This window comes from Solea senegalensis, linkage group LG3 (assembly GCF_019176455.1).
Source record: "Solea senegalensis isolate Sse05_10M linkage group LG3, IFAPA_SoseM_1, whole genome shotgun sequence".
Lineage (NCBI taxonomy): Eukaryota > Metazoa > Chordata > Actinopteri > Pleuronectiformes > Soleidae > Solea > Solea senegalensis.
In genome coordinates, this window is record NC_058023.1 from 30,340,924 (window position 1) to 30,365,923 (window position 25,000).

Here is a 25,000-nt window from a genome sequence, read left to right on the forward strand (position 1 = left end):
TATAAAACAACCAGACAGACAAGAAACCAAGGGGGGGAAAGATAAAATAATTGAGCAGAGAGTGATTCTGTTAAAGATATCAGAATACAGGAAACGGAGAATTGATGACTTAAGAAAAGGAAAAACTGGAGAGGAAAAGACAACACTATAAAAACCTGACATCCACTGTACTTCCTATCCAGGTTTCATCGTTATCTCACCAGCAGCACTCCCGTTCTCTCTCTCTCTCTCTCTCTCTGTGTGTGTGTCTCTCTCAGCTGCTCTCTCTCTCCCTCCCTCCCTCCCTTTTCTTCCTGTGGATGGTGTAGCGCTTGCTCTCTCTCTCTCTCTCTCTCGCAGTCTGGTGGAGCCGCACTCAAGGATTAGAGGGTTGCTGTGAGTGTCTGCTCAGAAGAGAGGGAGAAGAAGAAGCTAGATAAAAATAAAATAGAAAGAAAGAAAGAAAGAAAGAAAATCGGCTGAAGGGAAAAAAGAAAGACCTTTCCATTGTGGATAAAGTGATCTGATTTACCTTTCATTTCATTCCTGCCAGGCTAAAGTTGCTGAGGCTTCACCTGATCAAACCGGAGGACCATAATAGATCCTGGACCTCCACACACGGAGCCATGTGAGCAGCGACCCATCCACCCACTTCACACTCTCCAAGTCCAGCCACCCCAACCTCCTCAAGATCTGCACTCTGAGCCTGGGGAGCACATCCAGGATTTTTTCCCCCCCCTCCTGCCTGGGACCCTCCATCCACTGTCAGGGACTCTACGGGCTCGGGCGTACACCCCCCTTCACAGCGGGAGACGCTCATTTCAGTAGGGGGGAAGTGGTCGGGGTGTAAGTGCCCCCTGGTCTGGAGGCCAGCCAGCAGCTCTCCAGCACCATGGATTACCTGCTTGGGATTGTAGTGCTGCTGTGTGGGGCAATGCAGCTGGGGAGAGGAGCGGAGCCCAAGCACAATGTACCCAGGCTAAAGCTGTCATACAAGGGTGAGCCCATTCTCCATTCTCTCTCTCTCTCCTGACTCCAGGATATGTGCTGCTTTTAACATAAACTGCCCTGCCTTAGTCTTCTTTTCCCTGCCCTCCCCCTCCGGGGCCGCTCTTTCTTTTCATTTATTCTTTTTATGTAGAGAATCCCTCTTTGCGTACAGCATCCAACTCTGTATTCTCGCCTCCTGTGAGCACACAAACCTTCCTTCCTGCTGCCTTTCTCTCCCCAGAAAAAAAGAAAGACTATTACAAATAGTCCGATTGGTTCCATATGGCGAGGAAAGGGCTCTTGCCTGTAGCTAAATGTATATATTGGCCCCTGTACCAGTTCCCCTTGTCCTGTCCCCTTCTGCCAGTACTGAGCAGCACTGTGAAGTGCCTCTGTTTTAATGGCTTCTGTCCCAAAAAAAAAAACTCAGTCATGACATAGGACATTTCTCCCCAACTTCTTATTACTGCACTGTAAATGGATCCAGCAGTTTGTTTTTAAATGGGGGGGGTGGGGGGATGCTGACTTATAACGCACACGCAGTAAATCGCGCATCTGCAGCGTCGAGTTTTAACGTGACTTTTCCGTCCGCACTGTGCACGTGTACATTTTGACGTACACAGCAAACATGTTATTCTCTCTGTGCCTCCGTGTTATTTTGAGGGGAGACTGCGGAGCGCCGGTTCTTCCTCTCCTCTCTCACCCTTTCTCCCTCTCTTTCTCCATCCCTCACACCCTACACTAAATCAGGCTCTTTGTAATGGCAGACTTTTCATCTCGGCTAGAAATAACTGTCAACATTTTTGGCATATTTTGGGAAGCTTTTTTTCTTCTTCTTCTTCTTCTTCATGTCAGTGAAGGAGGCTATTGTGGTTCTTTGTCCTGAAACATGACCAAAAGTATAGAGCTGGGACTGTGGTCTCTGGAGTCTTTATTTTAGTCCCCGTTTCCTCCATAAAACATGTCCTCTGAAAATTTACGAACACGGCCGGCTTGCCGTTATTCTGCAGCCGAAAACACGAGCGCGCGGTACAGAAGTGCTTTTCTGTGTCTGACCGTCACCCTGAAGGTTTGGTTTCCTCAGATCATTTCTGTTCCCGTCGAGGGGGGGGGGGGAAATCAAATGTTTTCGAATATGATGTTTGTCATCTAATTCGTTTTCTATCTTTAGCCGAGACGCTTGGCGTAACTTATGTTTAGAGGCCTGCCGTGTGACATGCTTTCTTCTTCACATGGAGCGCGAGTGGTAATTTGGGCTCGTATATTTCCCTTTATGCATTCTAAACCCAGCGCGTAAATATGTTGGACTTTTTCCTTTATGTTTCACGTTAAATCACAGAATAATGGACAAAATAAATCTGGAGAGAATCACAGCTGAACTCACCTGACTCAGGAGCCACAACATGTCCCCGGGGCTCCATCACGTCAGCTCGCACAACGCAGCAGAGCCTGATGGGAAAATGTCATCCCGTCTTTGCACAGCCATCTGTTCAAAGAATGCAAATATCTTTTTTTTTTTTGTGCGATCTCTCTCTCTCTCTCTCTCTCTCTCTCTCTCCTCCTTCCACTCTCCAGTCTGACAAGTGAACATGTCGCTGACAACAATACGACGACGAGAGATATGTCGTCGAGCGTCAAAGTGTGTATGCACTGACTGTGGAAGTGATGGATGTGTGTTGGAGGGCAGGTCCACGGGATTAGATGTGTGATTTCTGCCAGAAAAGCCTCATTGTTTATGTATATACAGTACATTTATATATATGTGTGTGTGTGTGTGTGTGAATGTTCTTGCCACATCTTGGTGTGGGAACTCGACAACCTCCTCTTGTGATTTCCTCCTCTTAGACTGTAAGCAGTGTCTCGGTGTGTGTGAATGTGTTTGTGTGTGTTTTAGCGAGACATGAAAAAGTGTCAGGTCTGGTGTGTGTGTGTGTGTGTGTGTGTGTGCGCTCGTATAATTAGACACCTGGTTCTGTGCTTGTGCTTGTGCCCGTGCGCGGCAGGCATGAGCTCACAAAATGGTATCTTTTATTGTGCTGTTGAATCAGTGTTTCTATAATTACGTGTGATTGCAAACTGCTGTTGGCTCGCACACTCGTGTGTGTGTGTGTGTGTGTGTGTGTGTGTGTGTGTATCATTCGCCACTGCCTTTGTGTGTCACTGCTCGCCCGGGGCCTGCGTGTGCTTGTGCGCCGGCCTCACAGGTGTCTGATGGCTCTCTTGATGCCTGTCAGTGGACGCTTCTCCGTCAACACCCCACACTGATGGCGCTGGATGGAGGAAGGTGGCGGGGAAGGTGGAAGTGATGCAGAGGGGAGGAGATTGCTGTTAATGAAGGGGAGAATAAAAAAAAAAAGAAGAAGAAGAAGCTGGCAGACGACGTACAGTAGAAGTCCACGCAGAAGGAAGGGAGCGAAGTGTCACTCATCCCGTCTCCCGTCTCTCCCTTTCCACGAAGCCGGGCATAGTAATTAAGTCAAATAAACAACGAGGAGGAGGAGGAGGAGGAGGAGGAATCCTCCTGGGATGCACAGTCAAACAAGTGCGAAAACAGAAGAGTGGCCAAGGCCCTCGAGTGGGACGATCACACATGTAGTCACCGGTCTCCGAGTTTACGGTTTCCTTCCTGAAGCCAACGCGGAAGTAGCGATATCATACAAGGTCTCCATGGGGGGGTTTGAAGGAGGAGTTTGTGTCTCACGCGCTACTTTCAGGTCTTCTTCTGCAGTGGAGCATGATGTCATTGTCCGCAAGGAAAATACAGTAGATGATAACGAAGAAGAAGTTGTGATTGACAGCTGGTAATGTCCAGTAGAAAAGTCTGGTTACAGGTTGTCTCGTCTCTGAGAGTCCATTTTTGCCAAATCCTGAATCTGAAAATTCCTGATTTGATCAATTTTTTGTTTACTTATGTTTACTTATTCAACATTTCGTTTGTCACCGAGTTTTATCGTGTTTTATTTCACTCTGATTCATTTTGTGTCATGTCGCATTTCCGATGTCATGGGAATATAACCCTCATTTTTAACGTGAAAAACCCTTGAGTGTGAACTGAAGGACCAGGACAGCGGGGGGCTGTTAGTCTGAGGCAAACCTACACCGAGCACGTGAGCAGGTTCCCGTGAAATCGCTCTCAAATGGCCGCCGATGATCTGCCTCCGGGGGCCGATCGTCGGACAAAAGTGAGTGATTCTCCCCGTCCCTGCGTGGAAAGGACAGACAGCCAGCAGAGCGACTGCAGCGTGAGCACTTTGAGTGGGAGAATGTCTGAGAAATGGAGGCAGGTAGATAAAATGACCTCTCGGGGGAACAGCTGGTGCAGCAAGTGCGGAGTAAATGATTTCCCAGTGGGGTCAGTTAGACATTCCGCGGAAAAGGGATTTGACTTCACGGGGACAGAACAATGATCACAGGGGTTAATTATTTTCTCGTCTCCTTCGCGCTAAAACAGCTCTTTCTGTCCGCGTTAAAGCAAAAAGCGGCGGACGCTGCTGAGACGCTAAAATAAGTGTTTATATGGCTTCATTTAACGGGAAATAATTAAATAGTGATAGCGCTGCAAGTGCAATACGGTCGCTCTTCATGTATTACAAGCCTGCAACAATGACACACGAGCAGGGATCAATGCATCCCTGAACACAGTCCGTGTGCAGGAGGAACACTGACCCCTGAAGGTCACTACGTGCTCATACAGCAACGTACAGTGTATGATGTGCAAGGGTTTGACCCCATTGTGATCCCTGCAAGGGAGCCAGGGAGCGGCGCTTTTCAGAATAAAAGCTCTCGTTAAACAACCTGATAATTACCCTCAGCTCCGGGGTAATTACGCAGCCTGCCGCGTATGACCTCCTGACGCTGGGGCCGCCCGCCCTCGTGTACCGGCCCCGCATGGGTGGAACCGAGGAGGGAAGATAGAGAAACAGACAGAGGGAATCCGAAATTGGCTCGCGAGCCTTCGAAAATAGACACTTGGTGTGGAACCGCACTCGACGCAGTCTGGACTCAGCCCCATATTAGGCCCGTCTGTGTGTGTGTGTGTGTGTGTGTTTGCGTGTGGGCGTGCCTGCAAGTGAAAATAAGCAACGTGTGTGTGTGTGTGTGTGTGTGTGTGGGTGTTTGCATTCATCACCGAGTGTTTTTTCTCTTCGTTGAGTGCGTCTTTCTCGCCGTTTCCCTGTCCGCTCTGTGGGCTGAGGTTGACAGAGCGGATGTAGATAATTAGAAGGTGTTCTCCCAATGCGCCAACTTTGGAGATGTCTGCCTCTCCCTCCCCTCTCTTCCCTCTCTTCCCCTTCCCTCGCTCTCTCCTCCTCCTGCCCCCCCTTCTTCTTCCTCTCCCGTGGCTCAATCTTCGAGGAACCACAGCGCCGCAGACCCTAAGTGCAATCTTCCAGCAGGCTGTTTGTGTGTCAGTGTGCGTATGTAATTTTTGCCTAACTCGCCTCCTTTTTCCGTCTCTTTGATTGTAGCTCAGTTCATACATATCTTCTTTTTTTTCATCCCTATTTGTACACACACACACACACACACACACACTGAGCTGCCCTCATCTCTGCTCCCACACAGCCACATTCCTATTGTATATAAACCACTGTTGTGCCGTGGCTTGTTTCTCAACTCGTCCCATATGCTGCATTCTGAATATATGACATTTGCACACACACACACACACACCTGACCGCAGTGTTTGGTGAGCTCCCACCACCCCTCGGCCACAAGTTGAAAGATGGCATAGCAAAGTATGTGTGTGTGTGTGTAGTCGTGCTGATTGCCCCACAGATAATTGTGCAATGACACAGCCGCACTTTGCAAAAACAAAAAAAAAAAAGCCATTCATCACCTCGCGGGAAGATGTGTCACTTGTTTCACACATGCACACGACACAGTCAGAGCACGATTCCGTCCTTTATGCAGTGTTTCGCCAGTTCACGCTTACACAAGAGAGAAAACGGGTGGGAACGGCGGTGTCGTCAGAAACCTCACACTTTTCAAGACGTGCCTCTGGACGCAATCTGATAGACCCCGCGACCAATCACACAATCAATGACAGTCGTCAACTCTAGCACAACAAGGATTTGGGAGCGGCCGGCTCTGCTTAGTTTAAAATTCACTTCTCACGCATTTAGAGTTCATGGTTTACGTTTTGTTGAAGATCCCAGTTCCCAAATGATCTAGTTCTCAAACTTCCTCACTCATTTTCAAATTTGATGCATTTGTGGGTGACATTTGATGCATCTTGTATCTCAGCATTTCGTAAAATCGCTTCAAAAAGGAGGAAACATTGTTCTGCGACACGGAATGTCTCTCGCGGTCATTTTGAGTCTTTATTTTATCGTAGATTGTTTCATCGTGAATCTGCAGGGAGGTTGGAAAACACAGTCAAACCTGCATCTGTCTTTTATTTGTGGAACATGCTCGCGTTTCCCGCTTTGCTTCATAAAATGTTCTTTTGCAAATGTGATTACAAAAGAACTTTGCTGTAGAGAATTCGATTTAAACGAGGGGGGACGATGATCAGAACCAGTCTGGATGCTGCACCGTGCTCACGGGAGGCTGCAGGAGGAGATAGTGTCAGCTATGTGTGTGTGTTTGCTCAGAGATTACTGTGTGTGCACACGGCGAACACGTATGTTCCGTGTACATTTTTCCTCCGTGTGTGTACATAAGCGCTGTATGGTCATGCACACAGGGAAAATATCCAGTGTCTTTGCATCTGTGTTTGGGACGTGGGCTTGGGTTACAGGCCGTTTGCCGGAGCGAGGGTATGAATGGGTCTCACCACCTGCTAAGTCTCGTCAGTCAGACGGAGAGGGAGCGAGGGCGCACCGTTCGAAACCCGGACAGAGTCGAGTTACAAATGAAATCTCTGCAGACAGACGGACGGACGGACAAACGGAGAGACAGACAGACTCGCTGACAAAGAGCGAGACGGACAAAACTTGTGGAAGTGGGTGAAAATATATAGAAAATAGAGGAAAGACGCACAGTCATTATCACAATTAATTCATCATCGCCGCTTTCTTTTATCCGTTATGGACACTTTTGAGTATTTGCCAAACTTAAAACTGTCCAACGTGGCTTTTAAATGTAAATAAATAAATAGATAAATAAAAAAACTGACACTCCTGCACAGAGTAATTGAGTGAATTCTACTGCCGAAGAAATCTGGTCGTTCGTCGGGATAAACGGCACTTTTTTTTAAAGCACATTCATATTCTGACATCCATCACTTTTGGCCAGTATCGTAGCGTCACTGATTCTAAATTTAAATGGGCTCATATTCCTCCTGTTATAGACCCCGTTATTGATCCCAAAGTCAAATTGAATCTCGTCTTGAAATGCCAGCCCCTTAAAATCTCAATTTCTTTCTTTACTGTCATAAATAACACAAGCAGCATGACATGTAATGAGGTACGCTATGAAAAAAAAAAATCATATTATAGATTTCCACATGACACAATCTTGACATCGTAACAAAAAAAGAAAGAAAAAGAAATTGCTGCACTTGGAGATTTTATAGATTGTGATTTTTCCAGTGTAAAAGCCGGCTTCATCCCCTGCCCTGAAATGTCGTTCTGTGAAAGAATTATGAATTGTGTTCCAGCGTCTCCGCCGTTGGATGTGTCGACCGTGCGTTTTGCCCGGGACACGCTCACATCTGTAACCGTGCCTCATTAATTTCTAATGAAATGGCAGCGCTGACATTCAGCGGCGGCGTGCAGCTGACAGGCCGCACTAACAGGCAGTGGCTCCAGACATGACCACGCTAACCACAGCCTGGTTCCTCTCAACCTCCATCCATCAAACTGCGATAGCAGCATCTCCCCGCCGCCCCCCGCCCCCTCCTCCATGCACGGCTTTACTGCACAGAGTGATTGTGCGACATATCTGCACACACACACACACACACACGCTTAACACGCTTTGTCGCTCTTACGCGCATGCAAACGTGAGCATGTGTGTATTCCGCGTTTGAGTTAAAGTGTTTTCAGTGTTTGTTTTCCTTGAAATGAATGTAAACCAGGGAGGGCCAGGCAGCCTGGTTATGCTCGGAACACTTAGTGATGTGTGAGCGAGGTTTCTGTGGCCAACATGGCCAGGACTAAAGCCGACTGTGGTCGCAGTGCTGGAGAAGCCTGGAAAACCTCACTCAGTGGTCCAGTCATCCAAAGGCATGAGGAGACACACACTAATGAAATCATTCCATATCTGACCGCTTTTCTTATGTATGTGCATTTTTATTCATTTTTATTCCTTCTTTATTCCTGGGCCCAAAATTATACTGTGTATAATTTCTTCAATGGCGGCGTAACAAAGGTTCAGCATATATGGATTCATATAATATTAATTAATTCATTCATTCATTCATTTATTGCTCTTAAAGAAGTTTGAAACCTCAATTATTTAACTGATTTAATTCAGGATTCGATTCAATCCGATTTCCATTCCAATTTTCCCAGATTATGAAAGACATTATTTTACCACGATAATCCCATTGAGATTACACAGAACTAAAGATTTTTCAATCTTTCTTACCTGGTAAAATATTAATTTGTACATTTAAAAAGTGACCCCAAAGTGCAAATGAACTCAAAAAGTTCAATCGATAGGGCCTAGAAGCGCAGCAGACAGTTTGAAGTAATAACCAAGTTGCCCAGCAGGAGCGGTTCTGTGAGCACAGCTCAGCTTCTTTGCTTACCAGAAGAAGAAGGAAAACAAACTGAGATGTCCGCGCCGTGACATCAAAGTAGCTGAAAAACAATGCGTGAACTCAGCTGTTCGTAATAGTCTGTGAGAGTGAGATGTGTGCACAGGATGCAGGAATCGTAACGTAGTGAAAGATCGATCTGAGGATTTTGTTAACCGATATTGATCTTTTGGACGCAGCCCTGTGGAAAACCCTCTGTTTTTGTGGCCCCAGGACACAAAAACCCTCTGCTTTTCATCTCTTCTCGTCTCTCGTCAACTCTTCTTGTCTAACTTTGCTCTTCGGCTCTCGAGTGAGGGGAGAAAATCGTGCCGCGTGGTGAAAAATCCAACACATACTTAAGATTACACGCACACATATAGTCCGTGCGGTTTGAGACGCGGCCAGATTTTCCTCGTCCGTCCCTCTGACGCAGCCTACATTATCCTGCGGTTGAACTTGCTCTGACAAGTCAAGTGTTAATACAGTATGTCCCATAGGGTATGATACGTACTGCGAGTCAAAAGAACACTTCTCGGTCTTTTATTTCTTATAATAATAAATGAGTCAATATGCACTGTGCTCTGTTGGAGTTTAAACACACAAAGGGAAGCACAACGTCCTGTAGGCGCAGTCACTCGGCTACACCTGAATGACAACAGCACAGGTTGTATTGTGCACGGGATCGCCATGGAAACCAACCCACACCTGCTGGTGCCTTCAGAGGCAGTGAAAAGAGAGAAAGGGAGGGAAGGTGAACTTCCAAGGCATGCGTGGATGATATCCTTGAGCTCGGGCGAGAATTCATCTGAACATTTTTGTGAAGCAAAAAGCTCATTTTTTTATTGTTTGTTTTTTTTTTTTGTTTCTGACACCTGTGTTTTTGCGGCCAAGGCCGTTATGAGAGCGGCGAAATGTACACGGCACCACACACGGAGAGAAAAAGGAAGAAAGAGGGGAGAGAGCGACGTGCCAAACCCAAACCGCCGGAGATATAACGGCACAGAGTGTGCCTTTGCGTTTGTGAAGCTAGCCTTGTATTTGAAAGATAAACGTGTAATTCTCTGCGCCCAGGTCCTTTCATGCTGCTATTTTCTTTCAAACTTTCCCTTTTTTTCTCCCTCCCGCTGCCTGTCAGCGTAGTAGCTCTTTAGTATAACACAGTAACTCACCTAGTGGAGCTAAGTCTCGCTGTTTTCTGCCAGCTGCAGTTTGGGGAAAAAAAAAAAAAAAATCAGTCTGAGTGAAAACGCCATCGACTGCATATATAAACACTTTAAAAAGTCTGACAGTATTTTCAATGGAACATAGCCCATCAGGCTTTTATGTTTGACGTCACTCACACACACACACACAGCTGCGCGTACAGTTCACGCACATCCAGATAAACATAATTTAATGCCTTGTCTCCTTTCTTTCATTCGGTTTCATTATTCCACTATTGCGTGGCATGTAGGCGTCTGAAAAATGCCTGCCTGTTTGGAGAATGGGGGAGTGAAGAGCTCTCCACAGACAATTGCACTTGAATTTTCAATGTAGCTCTTTTTTTTTTTTTTGAAGATAAGAGCCAGGTTATTTTCCATAATGGAGCTTGACAGTGGAACAAATCATAATTTATTTGAATGACTTGCTTTTATTTTGCCAGTTTCAAGGGGCGTCCTTGAATATAATGCATTGTTTTTGTGCAGAGTGTGAAAACGCCGGCATAAAACCTCATTGTAATTACATATCGTACGGCGTTATGTATATTTACGCCTTAGATTAAGAACCGCGTGCACTCCTGCATGTGCACATGAGGCCTCACATGTGTGTGGGTCAACGTTGTCTGCTAGTTTTCTGCATGAAAGACAGAAAGTGTGAGTGAAAGAGAGCAGACAGCGGATATGTAACAAGAGAAAGTGGGATGAATGTGGGTAGAGACTGAATGGTGTGTGTTTGTGTGTGTGCGCACCAAAGCCACTGAAACACATTTAAAAGCACATATATATACTTGTGTGTATGTGTGTGTGCGCACATGCATTCCAGCCACCACACGGTTTCCATGACTTCAGAGGACTGAGATTACGTTGACTTACATTCATTTCCTGGAGACTTTAACTCTTAACTTTAACCATAACTACTACTGGGCCTAACCCGAAAACCTCACCCTCACCATGCAACATATCTTCATTTTAAAATAATAATAATTTTACATTATGAGAACTTGCTTTTTTTGTCCCCATAAGGAAGGAAGACGAGTCCCCATTATGTGACTGTGTTTTCAAATTTAGGTTCCCGCAACATAAGTTATGCCTGAACACATAAACGCTTTCTAACCATTATCATAACCAACTAACCTAAGCACAACTCAAATCTTAACCCTAAACATAATCAGTACCTCAGAAAGTAGGCTTTGATTTTTAGTCTCCATGAGGACTACTGGTCTGGAAGTGTTTGTGCCAGAAACGGCCCTGAAGAGGTAACAAATACAAGTTTGCGCACACATGAAAAATGGTGTCTTTGTGTGTATTGGGGGTCTGGGTCCATAGAGGGTGTCAGAGATGGAAGCTGCTGAGTGCGCTCTCTGTTCAACTAGTTTGTGCCGCGTAAGCAGAAATACTTATTGGATTATAATTTTCGTCTTGTGTGTGTGTGTTTGTATATGTGGCTTTGTGAGGACCGTAGAAAGTGAAGGCATTTTGCAGGTCCTCACATTTTTAACCCTCAAGTTTTTTGTTGTTGCTTATTTTAACCATAAAAAGACCAGAGAATGTCCCGTAACTACAGTGTTTTTGCACATTTTGCCAGAATAACGTCCAATATCTGGCAGTCATTTACAATTTACTGCCATGTTAAATACTGTGTTAACAATTTAAAATGAGGAAAAACAAAAGGGATTATTTGTTTAAAGAGATTTTGCGTGTTACATTTGAAATTTGAAACAATAACATTTTTTTTTTTAGTCTCTCAATGTTTCTTTCCAAAAAATTGGAAACTTCTGTATGTACAGGTGTTCTTCCAACTCTCTCCGCTCTGGCGACAAAGACGACTGATTCGCCGGCTTCCTGAAAATTACCGTAATGACCACACATTGGCGTTGACACAACTCCTCAGCTTCCAGAAACTGTTGGAATTTTTCCGTTAGCACAAACCGTCGCGTAACTACGGTAATGCAAAGTGTGCTCGGCCATACACAGAACTTGATAAGGGATTTGAATTGCTTTTTGTGGGTTAGGACCCGGGTTTAGGTTAGAATTGTGTTTAGGATAGGGTTAGACATTTAGTTGTCATGGTTAAGGTTAGGTGTGTGTGTGTGTTTTCAGAGAGAAGTGATGGGTTGCAAACATTTATAGGTCACTATTACTTTACGGACATGACTTTAAGGCTGTGTTTGGTGTTTTTAAAAGTAGAGCAAAGTGAACTCATGTTGAACCTGTCGTGTGTGTGTGTGTGTGTGTGTTATTCCAAGCATACATCCACTGAATGTGGATACTCTTTCCCTCTTTGCCTGGTTTACAATATTTTGTGTGAGCCGTGTGCCATGTGCTCTCAGCGTTTCTCTGCTCCCACTTCCAAACGAGCGTGTCTGTGTTTAGGTTGGAAGGGTCCTTAGGTGCTCACGCCCCAGTTCCTCCAACCCTCCGAACCGCAGAGAGATCCCAGCACAGATAAAGCCTCTTTGTGTGTGTGTTTCTATGTGCGCTCTGTCCACCTTGTCTTTGTCAGCGATCACCACGTGTTGAAATATGCGCGTGTTTTTACTTTAGCCCATCATGGGAAAACCTTTCATGAGGATCCGCGTGCGGTGCCAGTTTGGACCGTCTCCATGGGTTCAGCTCCAGAGTGTCACTTTCAGTTGATATGGGTCGTCACATGTCGGGGCCCAAATGGCGAGCTTTGAGAAACGGTTCCAAGTGGAAAGAGGCAGAAGATACAGGATATTCTTTCCCTCCAGTTTGTCCACTTGCTACTGACTGGTTTAAACTCAGAAACCTGCCTGGATACCCCCTTTTCCCCACAATATATTAACGGATAATACAAAAATAATACGATTTGAAAAGAAACTTTTAAAAGATAGATATCAAAAAATAATGTGTCTCAGACACATTTACGTATTAACTACATCACTCTAAATGTTTATATCCATACAAACAGCATTTATTACTATTACTTATTTGCAGAACAATGCATTTAGAAGACGTATATATATATATATCACGATGCATTTATTTTTTTTAGTATATTTATAATGATTCTCTCTACCTCTTTCCCAATGCTCTGACACATTGTGTCCATAAATCCTTTGCCTCAAACAGTTAATATTTCTTTTTTATTGAGGTTTTTTTTTGTCTACGTTGGCTCTCTGCCACACCCCATACCTTTTTCCATTACTTCATTCTGCAGTTGAAAAAGAAAAAGCAACAATCTTTGCTGACTTGAAACCCCATTTTGCTATTGGCCACCACATAATCACAGCATTTATCTGGATACACCTCATCATGTCTGTCGAAACATGAGCGCTGTGCAGATTCCTCTCGGTGGATGTGGATAGTGGTTTCGCAGGAAATGGCCCGTGTTGAATCAAGGATACACACACTGAATCCCACACACACACACACACACACACACACACACACTCAACCCATCTGTGTCACAGTCCAAATTCTGACACAAAACACACATTCACAGACCTCCATTCATGCCCACTCCCACCCACACGATTTCTTTAGCCCCCCGAAACGTAGCCTCAGACCCGGATTGCGAGTGACGCAGATGAGCTGCGACCACCTTTATGAAGTGACAGCAACGCCGTGATCCGCCTCTCTCTCTCTCTCTCTCTCTCTCTCGCTCGTTCTCGACTTGCAGAGACGGTCGCTGCGCCACTTCCTCCCCGGTGGTTTCCTTCTTTCATGTAGACACAGATGTCCAAGGTTTTACACAGCGCGAGTGGGCGCAGATGGCTCCTATAGCAGCTCGTCAGTCACAGCTTTGCAGAGAGAGAGCAGGGAGATCACAATCCACAGGACTCTGTGTGTGTGTGTGTGTGTGTGTACACATCCTGGTTTCTATATATTGTGTGCCTGCATGTGTCCGCACCGCGTTGACACTGACGATGACGGATGATGTCGTGTGATAGACTGCGACTGATGTATGGGAGGACTTCACCTGCGCTGAAATATGGAGCACATGTTCCGTGTCCAGTGAACCAGGCAAAGATACACGTGTTTAATTATTCATTTCATTAAACAGGAAATCACTTTTCAGAATTATTTTATTTTGGAGCGGCCCGCTGCACTGCTGATTGTCATACTGCTTTGTCAAATGGATTTATATTCGGCTCGGGTTGTCCGTGATTGATTTGTTGTCGTATAATTTTGTTATGGCAAGCTATTTTGGTCAGATGAGCCTCAAAATAAGAGATTTTGATCTCAAAGGACTTCCTGGTGGGGCTGAATAATTCATCTGCGCTTTAAAACGATGCAATTAAGGCTGTAATTGCCTTTTTTTTTTTTTAAGTACATGTTGGAAAGGACCAGAGAATGGTAATGTAAGTGCTTTTGTCCAATTTTTTCAGAATAACTTCCAATACCGGGCAGTTATTTACAATTCACTGCCTGTTAAAATACTGTTTTAACCATTTTAAATGAAGAAAAAAAAGGTTTGTTTACAAAAACACTGCAAATTTGTCTCTCAATGTGCAAAAACAGGCCCATAAATGGATACTATAGACCAGCCTTCTTCCCACACTCTCCTCTCTGGTGACAAAGACACTGATTCTCCGGCTTTCTTTTACCGTACTGCGTGTCTACGTGCGGCGTCTCAGCTTTCAGAAACTGTTGGAATTCTTCCGATAGCATAAACCGCCACGTAACTACGATAATGCAAATTAATCTGTAACACAGCATTATTTAACTGCAACTAAAAGTATTCTTCCTCAAATATTCCTCAAACTTCAGTTTCTTTAGGGCAACAGCACTTTAGATTTTGACTTATTCAAAAACAAGTGTAGATTTTCAGAGGTCTTCTTCACTGACACTGAAAGCACCAGGATTACACATCCTGTGGGATTTACTGGCTGTATAATCCCGGGTTAACCTGTACTCTGGGTGGGAGTGTTGTTGTTTATTTTTTTTGTTAATACAACACCAGTGTTTATTACAAAGTTGATGAACTCCTCTTCGGTGATTAAACGTTAACTGACATGTCGGCGATCTGGTTTAACTTTAAAGTCTGAGTGCACGGTGCGGCGCGTGCACTCGAACGGAACCCGGTGCAAACTCTCACCTTTACATCATAGCATATTTACACACAGCGTCTGCTCACGCCTCCCTGACTCCGCATGAATTATTCAGCCAATCACACGACTGAACAGTTTCAATTGTGTCCCCGATCGGGACATGCTTCACTTTAAATGTCTCACGCTATATTTGACTCACGTGTGGGAGGAAAAGGAACGTCGAAAAGCAATTAAAATAAATAAATAAATGACTTTAAGGTCCAGTGTGTAACGTTTAAGGGGGATTTATTGGCAGATATTGATGTTTGAATACAGCTGTCACTCATTCGCACACACTGGACCTTTAAATATATACATATTTCATGTAAAAGGTCATGTTCACTACTTTTATTAACATCAACTCTCCCTCCTCCTCTTTCAGAGATGTTAGAGTCCAGTAACCTCGTCACCTTCAACGGCTTGGCCAACAGCTCAGGCTATGACACTTTCCTCCTGGACGAGGAGCGGGGGAGACTACTGGTGGGAGCCGAGGACCACATCTTCTCCTTTGACCTCGTCAACATCAACAGAGACCACAAACAGGTTTGACTCGTGTACTTTTTTTCATTTCTCCTCTCCTCGCCTCTCCTCTCCCTCTGGAGTCCATTACCCCTTTCTCCACCTCCCCCTTCACCCCCTCCCCGCCCGCCTGTCTCGGTCCAGACAGGGCTGTCCGTAATTCCATTACTCCACCTGGACTAGGTTAACAGTGTTTTTATCAGATTCGAGCGGCTATCATTGACACACAAGACTGACACAGGCTTGCCTGCAGGCTGCAAAGAGCCGAGCAGTGCTGAAAAATTCATAGTGTGTGTGTGTGCGCGTGTGTGTGTGTGTGTCTCCTTCTTTCTTCTTTTACAGATTTTTACTTTGCAACATTACGAGATAAAAGACCAAAAAGAAGTGATTAAGCAAAACCAATGTAATTACTCAGATTCCCGAGAAAGGAAAACTCAGCCGATCTAGAGAGGAGTTAAACATTGACGGTGTGTGTGTATGTGTGAGTGTATTATAGGGACATAATAATGCATAAACATGCTTCTGCATACATTTTCGTTGCCTCTCAAGCTCTCAACACCTGTTCGGCCACGGGCAAATAGAGCGAGCTCACTCACACCCAGGTTTTTTTAGTATATAATCATTCCCTTATGGATTAATGCTCGTACATGCACAGCCATAATAATATGCTCCATTCGTGGGTTATAATTCACGTGACACGAGGACTTGTTCTGTGTGTTTGCTCTTTACAGTGCGGCCACATTCACTTTGGCTCGTTTCTGGCCCAGGATGAGTTCAAAAGAGCTGAACTCGGAGTATAAACCGATAAAAATGCCATCCCTCTTTTGAACAAATCATTGTTTTCAAATCTAATTAAGTTAAAAATCAGAATTTGTAACTTTTAATTGTTCTATTTTTCATTGTTAGGGTAGCAACAATTAAAATGTAACTATTCAAATAATCAATTAATTAATGATGACCATAATCCCAAGTAACAGGCGTAGTAACTATCTTTATGTATGATGGTGCTCCATCTTGTTTTTAAATCTTTAAAAAGTGAATATTTACTTGAAGGGAAACTTAAAAAGTATCGCAAAACTCGTAATATATGCAAGAAAAGCGATTTTCTTTTTTCATCATCTGATTTTGTGACACAGCCTTAAAATACTGATGAAATACTGTAAAAAAAGTGAAATATGAGTCAAACTGTAAAGACCAAAGTGATCCCTGACACTCATATCGTGTGAGAACGTATTTCCTATTAAAACAACATGGACATCTCAGTAACCCTTCCGTCATGTTTGGCGCCACTTGTCACTGTGTGTGTGTGTGTGTGTGTGTAAGATAAGGCCTCCGGGGGTCATATATGGATTCACCATGAGGAAAAGTACAAAGTACTGAAATACATGTCCCAAGTCCCATCTTTTTCTATAAGAATATATCAAAAGCTTGTTTTCTCTTCATATTTGAAGTGAAAAGTACAACCATATGCCCGGGATTGTAACTATACAAAGGACTTTAACATTTTAAATCCTATAATTTGAACCAGAAGCCATATTTAGGAAATGTAAAATGTCTTTTTTTCACCGAGCATGTGTAACATAAAGGGTAGAGTTCCTGCCTGTTCTGTCTCACCCCCAACTTTGGTTTCAAGTCATTCGAATTCCTTTTCTTCTCTTTGATGCTGTCTGCCTTTATTTATTTAGTTATTCATGTATCATACTTACACTCAATGCAACAAAGGGAGTGAGTCGTTTAGAATTCTGTCGATATGAAACCTGACAAATCAAAAGTCATTCTCCGGGAAGGACACAAATCCTTCTCTCCCTCTGATTCACCGCTTTGACTCACTGCCTCCCTGTTTCAAGAAACAACATGTAAGAAAAAAAAACTCCTCTGCACCTCCTCCAGCATAGTGTGACTTTGTCTCTGTCTCATTGTGCACAGATTGCATGGCCTGCCACCCCCTCCAAGAGGGATGAATGCAAGTGGGCAGGAAAAGACTATGGGGTAAGTCCATATTCATACCAGTGTCATGATTTGTAAATTAGAGTCACTCGCATCCCTTTATATGTAAGGATTGTATAATACTAAGTGATGAAATGACAATGATATGTGATCAGAGAGTAAGGAAACATGTTTATGTTTTGATTAGGGGTTTAAATCCAACTGTCACCCACCCGATAATACAGCTTTGGCACTGGGGTTGTCAGCGGAACGTTGCCAAACCTAAAAAGCCTCACTACCCATCTCAAAAACGTCTCAACCGAAAGATGACAAGAGTTTACAGTAGCGGCAAAGTGTTGAAATGTGGACGATTGAAAGTGGCAAGGAGGGACAAGTGTTTTAAATCGGGATTGCAGTCACTGATTTAAATGCAAAAGGTCACATACACAATCTTTCAGTCCCTGTTGGATTTGTATTTCGGTAGTCAGAGAGTCAGTTTGCGGAACAATCTATAAAGAATCGAAATCCAGTGTTACATGTAAAAATATAATTAAAAAAAGTATGATAAGGAAATATAATGAACTGTGTTAGTTAATTCAATACCAATTGGTTACAAACATGTAATACTTGACCTATTAATTATAATTGCTCTGTGTAAAGTATTTATTGCGACAAAGGAGCAGATTTAATAACATGAATTCTCCTTTCTGCTTTTGAATTTTGAGTTATTCTCAATGGTTCTTTTCTTTTGCCAATGAATGAATTAAATACGTAAATAAATAAATAAACAAAAACAAATAAACATTACCAAGATTATTAATCACAGCAGTAACTGTGTGGTTCCAGCGTCGGCAGAATTAAAAGAGCACTGAAGGAAATTCACTCAGCTAAAAATAATGGTGCCCCACTTCACCTCCAGCTCACTGTACCCTCTGTGGACCAGCCATTAACCACTGACACCAACATCTGAACACACTGTACGACAGATGTTCGGTCACACTTTCCCTGTGTGTCAGTGGCTCAAGAACAATCAAGCACTTCCGTGAACGTGAGAGCGTGCACACGTTTGTATGTTCACGCGGAAGCGCATTGTTTGTGCCCGTTATCTGGCGCGGTGTGTTAGCTCACATGTGCAGTTGTGCACAGGTTTGCTGAACACACACTGTATGGCACCAGCTCTGTTTGTGTCGGAATAGGCCCTCCTCTGTGTGGTATCTGATCTTAATTTCATGGCTGGATGAGTCTCGAGTGCAGCGGCTGCAGGGTTTAAGGATTATCCAGAATTACATAGTGCCTTTTAAATCACAGAGGTTCCACCGGTGTCTGTAGATCTCTAGCTTTTTTTTTTTTTTTTTGCGTTCACACTCAAACATGAAGTCACAGCCGCTTGAGGAACACTGCAGCCTTCGCTCGCTCGCACGCACAGTGTGGAAAGGTTGTGCTCTGGCAGCAGAAAAAGAAAAACACACACGTAAAATACAGCGATGAGATATTTGCGTGCTACAGAATTGTTTACCCTTGAAAATGGAGCAGTGAGAGCAGCACGGGAAGCCTTGATTGGGACACTACCAAAGCATTCAGAGCTTCCAAAGTGATGCATTTCTCCAAACCACACTTTATAGCCGCAGAACAAATGTAACAGCTGCCCCCCCACCCCCTCTCCAAAATGCCTGATGGGTGTATCATCCTCTTTGGCAGGATGGGTCTGTAACTTGGCCCTGCTTGTTGCATTTGATTTAGTGAACAAAGGTTTGAGATACTGAAATGTGTCATGATGTCATTTCCGATTTGTCTGCCCAGCTATTATGGATGTGAGAGGGAAATTAATAGTCCCAAAGTTGTGCTACATACCCGCTGAATTTTCCATATTCAATTATAGAGACTTCAGCCCAATCTCAAAATTCACTCAACTCCAAATTTACACAAACCGCATACATATCTGTGAGCCCATTTCTCTCATGGAAAGTCACCATCAATAGCCAGTCCAATGCCAGTCATTAATTTTATCCAATAATGGCTCATTTATCCTCTGCCGCTGTTGTGGTTTTCGTATAATAAAATGGTTTGCGATCAGGAAATCAGGCATTTTTCCTCAGAGTGCAGAGACAGACGGGGCTGCCGTGAGTGTTTAGGTGCGACCTGCCTCCCACGTATCTAATGAGCCTGACTTGAAGACAGCCATGTAAAATCCTAAACAGAGCTGACAATGTGAAATGCATATAATCTGGGGCGTGAGAATGATGCGAGGGCACATGTGCTTTCACTGTTCGACAGTAGGAAAAACAGAGGGTAAAGTCATTAAGTTAACACAGTCATCTAGACACAGAGACGTGGCTGAGGTTAGCCACAAGACATCATGGAGGTTTATTCCATCTTTGTCAAATCAGCAGCAACAGTGTGGCTGAACTGTGTTGGGATTAGGATAACATGTACAGATTAATGGTGTTAAATACCTTCATTCAACCCAGATAAATGCAAACACGTGTAGTACAAGGTAACTAATGTCATCTCTCTTTCTTTGGGATCATCAGTTTCCAAAAGGTGGTTGCTAGGATAATCATTTTTAAAATGGCAATTTAAAAACAGAGCATTAGTATTTTGATGTTTGTAATGCGCTTTAAGATAAGTAAGTATTGAACTGAATATTGACCTAAAAAGTTGTATCACAAATTAAACAGCAATTACAATGTGTTTTATTTTGTTTTGTTTTGTTTTTTTAAACACAATAAGATACATTTCAGTCCAATTAAAACAAAAATCAACTTAAACAGACACACACAACAATTGAGACAAACAATCCAAACAGTAAAAATAAGCATAAGCCAATAAGCATTTTACAATAAACTGTGATAAATATAACCTGCTGGAAAAACCAGCATAAACCAATATAGTTTCCATGCTGGTCTGTGCTCGCCTATGCTAGTTTTTCTAGCAGGGAAGCTACAGTGAAAACCGAAACAAACAAAAAGGTAATCACATAATGTATAAAAATGTTAAGAATACACTGTTCAGGACAAGTGTAAACTGTTGTGTCTGTACAGTAAATTCAGCTGCAGTCAGGTTAGTGTAGCACGTAGGCTAATGGGTGAAACAGCTAAGCTAGCTCTTTCGACAAGGCAACAAAATTTGCCGCCAGCATTTCCACACCTAACACGTGAATATCTTATCTAGTGTGTTATTTTAAACTGAATAATAATGGAAGCAAAGACGGAACCGTTTTCAGCACTCTGTTTTAGCTCATTTGGCCCTAACAAATCAAACATGCTAATTGCAGGGTGAGGCTAGCCAGCTAACTTGGCTTTATAGCTCTATAATGAGCTTATAGTGTGTGTGAGCTCAAGTATGTGGTGTCTATTTTCACATTCTCTCAACAAGTTCAAGTGTATTTCCCAAGTTGTCACCTTCAATCATACAAATGTGGAGGAAAAACAGTCGACACAGTATTATTTTAAATAACATGGATTAACACCCGGTTTTTTTGGGGGGGTGTATGATGCAGAGTTAATGTTGTTTTGCACTGGGAAATGTCTTAACTCCAACCTGCAACCTCATATCCATTTATGTCTCATCTGAGAGACATCAAACTGAAACGACGGAGACGCTAAGAAGCCTGAGGACATACATGTGTTCAAGGGAGGAGACGAGCGGGGTCATTTGGCCGTCTGCGTTGTGATGTGACGACATTTCCAAATCCCCAAACAACTTGGTGTTCTTATTTGTTCGTTGGGTATCCAGCATGTATTTTGTAATTAGGCAAAACCCCAGACTAATCTCTTAAACACATGTGCCCAAATCAGGTCCTCAAGGCTGCTAATAAGCCTCCTACACCGACCAATCTCCTTGATTAGCACTCTAATAAACAGTCTCACACCACTGGGATTATCAGCGTCTCCTGGAGAGCCAACCCAAATACCCTCGCTAAATTGAAACATATGGATCATTAAAGATTGGAGGTAGATTCGCTTGATTTGAGTTACAGGTGGGATTTCCCTCAGTGCCTTTTTTCCACCAAACGCACTGGAAAGTCCCTGCTTTAAAGTTCCAACAAAGCGTTTCTCTATTCCCCAACTATTCTCCCCATTTTCAGTCAAATCACATCAGAGCTTTTCTTTATTGTAAGTGTCTAGTTTGTTTTAATAAAGGGTAAAACCGTCTATAAAAGGAGGGAATTTGGCAAGTGCGTAAGCTACTGCTAACATGTGTACATTATCATATAAATCCTCAGCGCTTTGAAAGCGTGCGCGCGGACAATTTTCAAATCTCTTTTCCAGCTGTTACTTTTACTGTAGAAAATTATCTTTATTGCAACACTTTACTGTTCACTAACAAAAGGGTAATTGTGAAGCACTCATTTTGTTCAAGGGAAATAATGCCATTTTATGTCTATGGTAAATCAATGAGAACAAGAGAAATGTGTGGAAGACTTACAGTATGGTAAAAATAAACTTAGAATAATATAGTTTTTATTAACAAACATTTTCAGCCTAAATTACAGGAGGCGCAATATTTCTTAAAGCCAAAAATGTGTGTCAAATTATCCATTTTATATTAAATATTGTAATTTAATATGGTCTTAGACTGTTGGATATTCTGAATAAAACATGACAATTTATTATAGAAATTTTATATTTATTATAAAGGACTCTGTTTTTCTTTCCTTCTTGTTTGTTCTTTGCTTGTCTTCTTTTTATTATTATCACATTTTGAAAATGAAATAATGATCTTTGTGAGGAAAAGTCTTTCTTTCTTTCTTTCCACATGGAACGACGATGGAAAATGAGTCTTATTATTCAACAAAAACATGCTGGAATCACTAATTGTAACAAGTTTGAGACCCCTCTGTCCCACTGACTGAAGAAAATGTCTTTGTTTCTCACGGATCTGCACAAAAATCACACAGTGATCATTTTAAACGTGTTATTCAAATGAAAATGTAAATTGTAATTAACAATGTAAAAATAATATTGCAATCGCAAATTCAGGATTATTTCACAATCAAGTTCTTCCATTTTGTCACAAACATATTACGACTGTATGTTGTTTCTGCACTGCAATGTTTTCAAGTGTTTAATATATATACCCACTGTTTCAGAAGGAGTGTTCTAACTTCGTCCGAGTCCTGCAGCCGTACAACCAGACTCACCTGTACATCTGCGGCACGGGAGCCTTCCACCCCATCTGTTCTTATCTGGAAATGGGCAAAAGAGCAGAGGTAAAAGCATTCGCTCCGTTGAGTGTTAGTTAAACGAATGTTGTGTGTGTGTGTGTGTGTGTGTGTGGGGGGGGGTTTAATCAGTTATATATATGCATAAAGTCATTTAGACTTCAATTGAGTTTTCATTAAGGAGTCATGAATCGTGACACCCGCGCTGTGCTGAACTAATGAGAGATAAAAATCCAATATTGTTTCCTTTTAAAAGGAAAAAAGTGTGCCACGTCAACGGCACTGGGTTTCTGTCAGGCTGCAGCGGCGTTCGCCGGCCACTCATTGATTATCTCCTCATCAATGTTTTCCTTTGTGCGAAGAAGTGGGGAGAACAAAAAAAAAAGCATAGGTCAGTACACGGGGAAATTAAACAGCCGCTCGCCAACATGAAAGTTTAATCAGTCTCTGTGATAGAGGGTTTTACAAGAGAATCAATGCAACAGCATGGCTCCTGCAGCCTGTCAATGGGGAAGGGATTGACTGTTTGCACCATGCAGATTTTTAGTATAGGAGACCCTGCGTGTTGCCTAAAAGTTGGATTTCTCTTTTGTTTACTTTATTTAAAAAACTCTTTTTAAAGTTTCTTTCCTCTTGGTTTCTCTGCTGCAGCATAAAATAAAAATGCTTGTGGCTAATATTGCTGAAGTTGCGGCGCTTCCCGTCACCCGTAGTAGTGCGCTATAGTCAGACTATGCTGTAATTTGAAACACAGGCTTTAAGTGCACCTTTAGCCAGTCTTAATTTGGCTCTCACTGCCCTCATGTTGAACTCTGACCCATTCCCCGGCAGGACAACATCTTCCGACTGGCTCCACATTTCGAGAACGGCCGCGGGAAAAGCCCCTATGACCCCAGAATGCTCTCAGCCTCGCTCCTGATCGGTGAGTTTGATCCCGGGGCCTCGATTAGTTCCAGAAAATGTGCATGTGCACGTCAGAGCTGCATAATTTGTTCCTAACTCAACTTGTCTCACTGGCAGATGGAGAACTGTACTCTGGCACATCTGCTGATTTCATGGGAAGGGACTTTGCAATTTTCCGTACGCTGGGAGATCATCATCCAATCAGGACAGAGCAGCATGATTCAAGATGGCTGAATGGTAAAAATAAAAAAAAATAGATATTCAATTTTGCACTTCAAGTAGAACTTTTTTGTGTTTATTATCTGTATTAAACTCTCTGTAATTCTGCAGGTGAATCTAACCCAAAAATGATCAAAGTAGACACCTGTTGCCTCCACACAATATTCAGCACAAAGTGGAATTAAGTCCCTGTAATTGGACAGTTGCGAAGAGAGATGCGGCGGAACTTTTTCCAGCGGATTTTAAAGCGTCGGATTCCCCTCATAAGCCTCATGCGCAGTCATCAGATATCGGAGCCCATTCACAGAGTCACAGGAAGTGTCCGCGCGGGTCAGATTAGCGCGGCAGTGAGGGTTGTTGTCTGTGCGGTCCGTCTGGGTATCAGTCGGCACCGAAAGGAGACATAAAAGGTTGAGTTTGAACCTTTCCCTCAAGCTGTGCCATCGCTTCCCCCCCCCCTTCGTTCCCACGCAACTAATCCACTCTCAGCTGTTTTCCTGTAGAGGAGTCAAATTCCTCGCAAGTTCCCCCCTCGACCACCACCTCACCCGGCAGCACTGAAAAATCTCTGCGGGGGCTGATTACCGTGACATATTAATAATAAAGCGCGAGTTGAAAAGGGAGAAGTCATTGTTGCCACTTTAATCCCCATCGATCTTTCACCTTGTTCAAACAAATGCTCCCGGGGATTGTCTCCTTTCTTCAAAATCCAAATCCCGCTCCACAAAAGGCGGATTGTAATTGCACGGATTACTGGAATGGGGATATTCTGTCGCGCCTTTATCAACAAGGTTACACGGTAACTAAAATAATGAATGCATATAGTAGCACATTAAGGAGAACGATTTAGGGTAAAATTCAATTTATTTACACGTCTTTAATTCCCACTCACTGTGAGGTTGGATTAAACCTCCTTGTGTCAGGAGTTAAATGTAACCTCGATGTGGTTTTTGTGTGTGAGCGCCTACACGGCTGGATTTATTAATGTGTGCATTTACGTGGCGCAGGCTCACAATAAAGGTCTGGAGCATGTGTGAGGTGCACATGATTCATGCCAGAGGTCCCTCGCACCCGCACAGAGCTTATAAATCTGCGTCCCACTTTGGCCACAATCTCCGTTTTCACAGCTCCTCTTATATCCCGAGCGGCCATGGAGGCGTAACATGGCACGGCTTGTTTCTCTCCGGCTAACCCCCGAGCTTTCAGGCGCAGGCTCGTTTTACGCGTGACGACGCCTCAGTGGCTGTGGCCACTACCCCCCCCCCAACCACCACCAAGCCCTCGTGCCCCCTTTCGAATCAAGATAGATCTCAGCTCGGTCCGCCCCCGCTTAGCTTTGGTTTCCCCTCGCCGCGTT

At 43.5% G+C, this 25,000-nt stretch overlaps 1 protein-coding gene across 2 annotated transcripts in view; it reads left to right on the top strand.

The window, feature by feature from the left end:
- The first annotated feature begins 299 nt into the window (after positions 1–299).
- The window catches only part of LOC122766534 (semaphorin-3aa-like), a 36,158-nt gene continuing 11,457 nt past the window's right edge, over positions 300–25,000 (top strand). The window contains exons 1-6 of one of the 2 annotated variants that reach the window (XM_044021471.1): positions 300–977; positions 15,295–15,455; positions 17,358–17,420; positions 22,450–22,569; positions 23,353–23,443; positions 23,542–23,661. In XM_044021471.1, coding sequence (XP_043877406.1) covers positions 872–977; positions 15,295–15,455; positions 17,358–17,420; positions 22,450–22,569; positions 23,353–23,443; positions 23,542–23,661 — 661 coding nt within the window. In that variant the 5' untranslated portion in view covers positions 300–871. The remainder of the gene's footprint in view (positions 978–15,294; positions 15,456–17,357; positions 17,421–22,449; positions 22,570–23,352; positions 23,444–23,541; positions 23,662–25,000) is intronic. The other variant, XM_044021472.1, reaches the window with a different exon arrangement.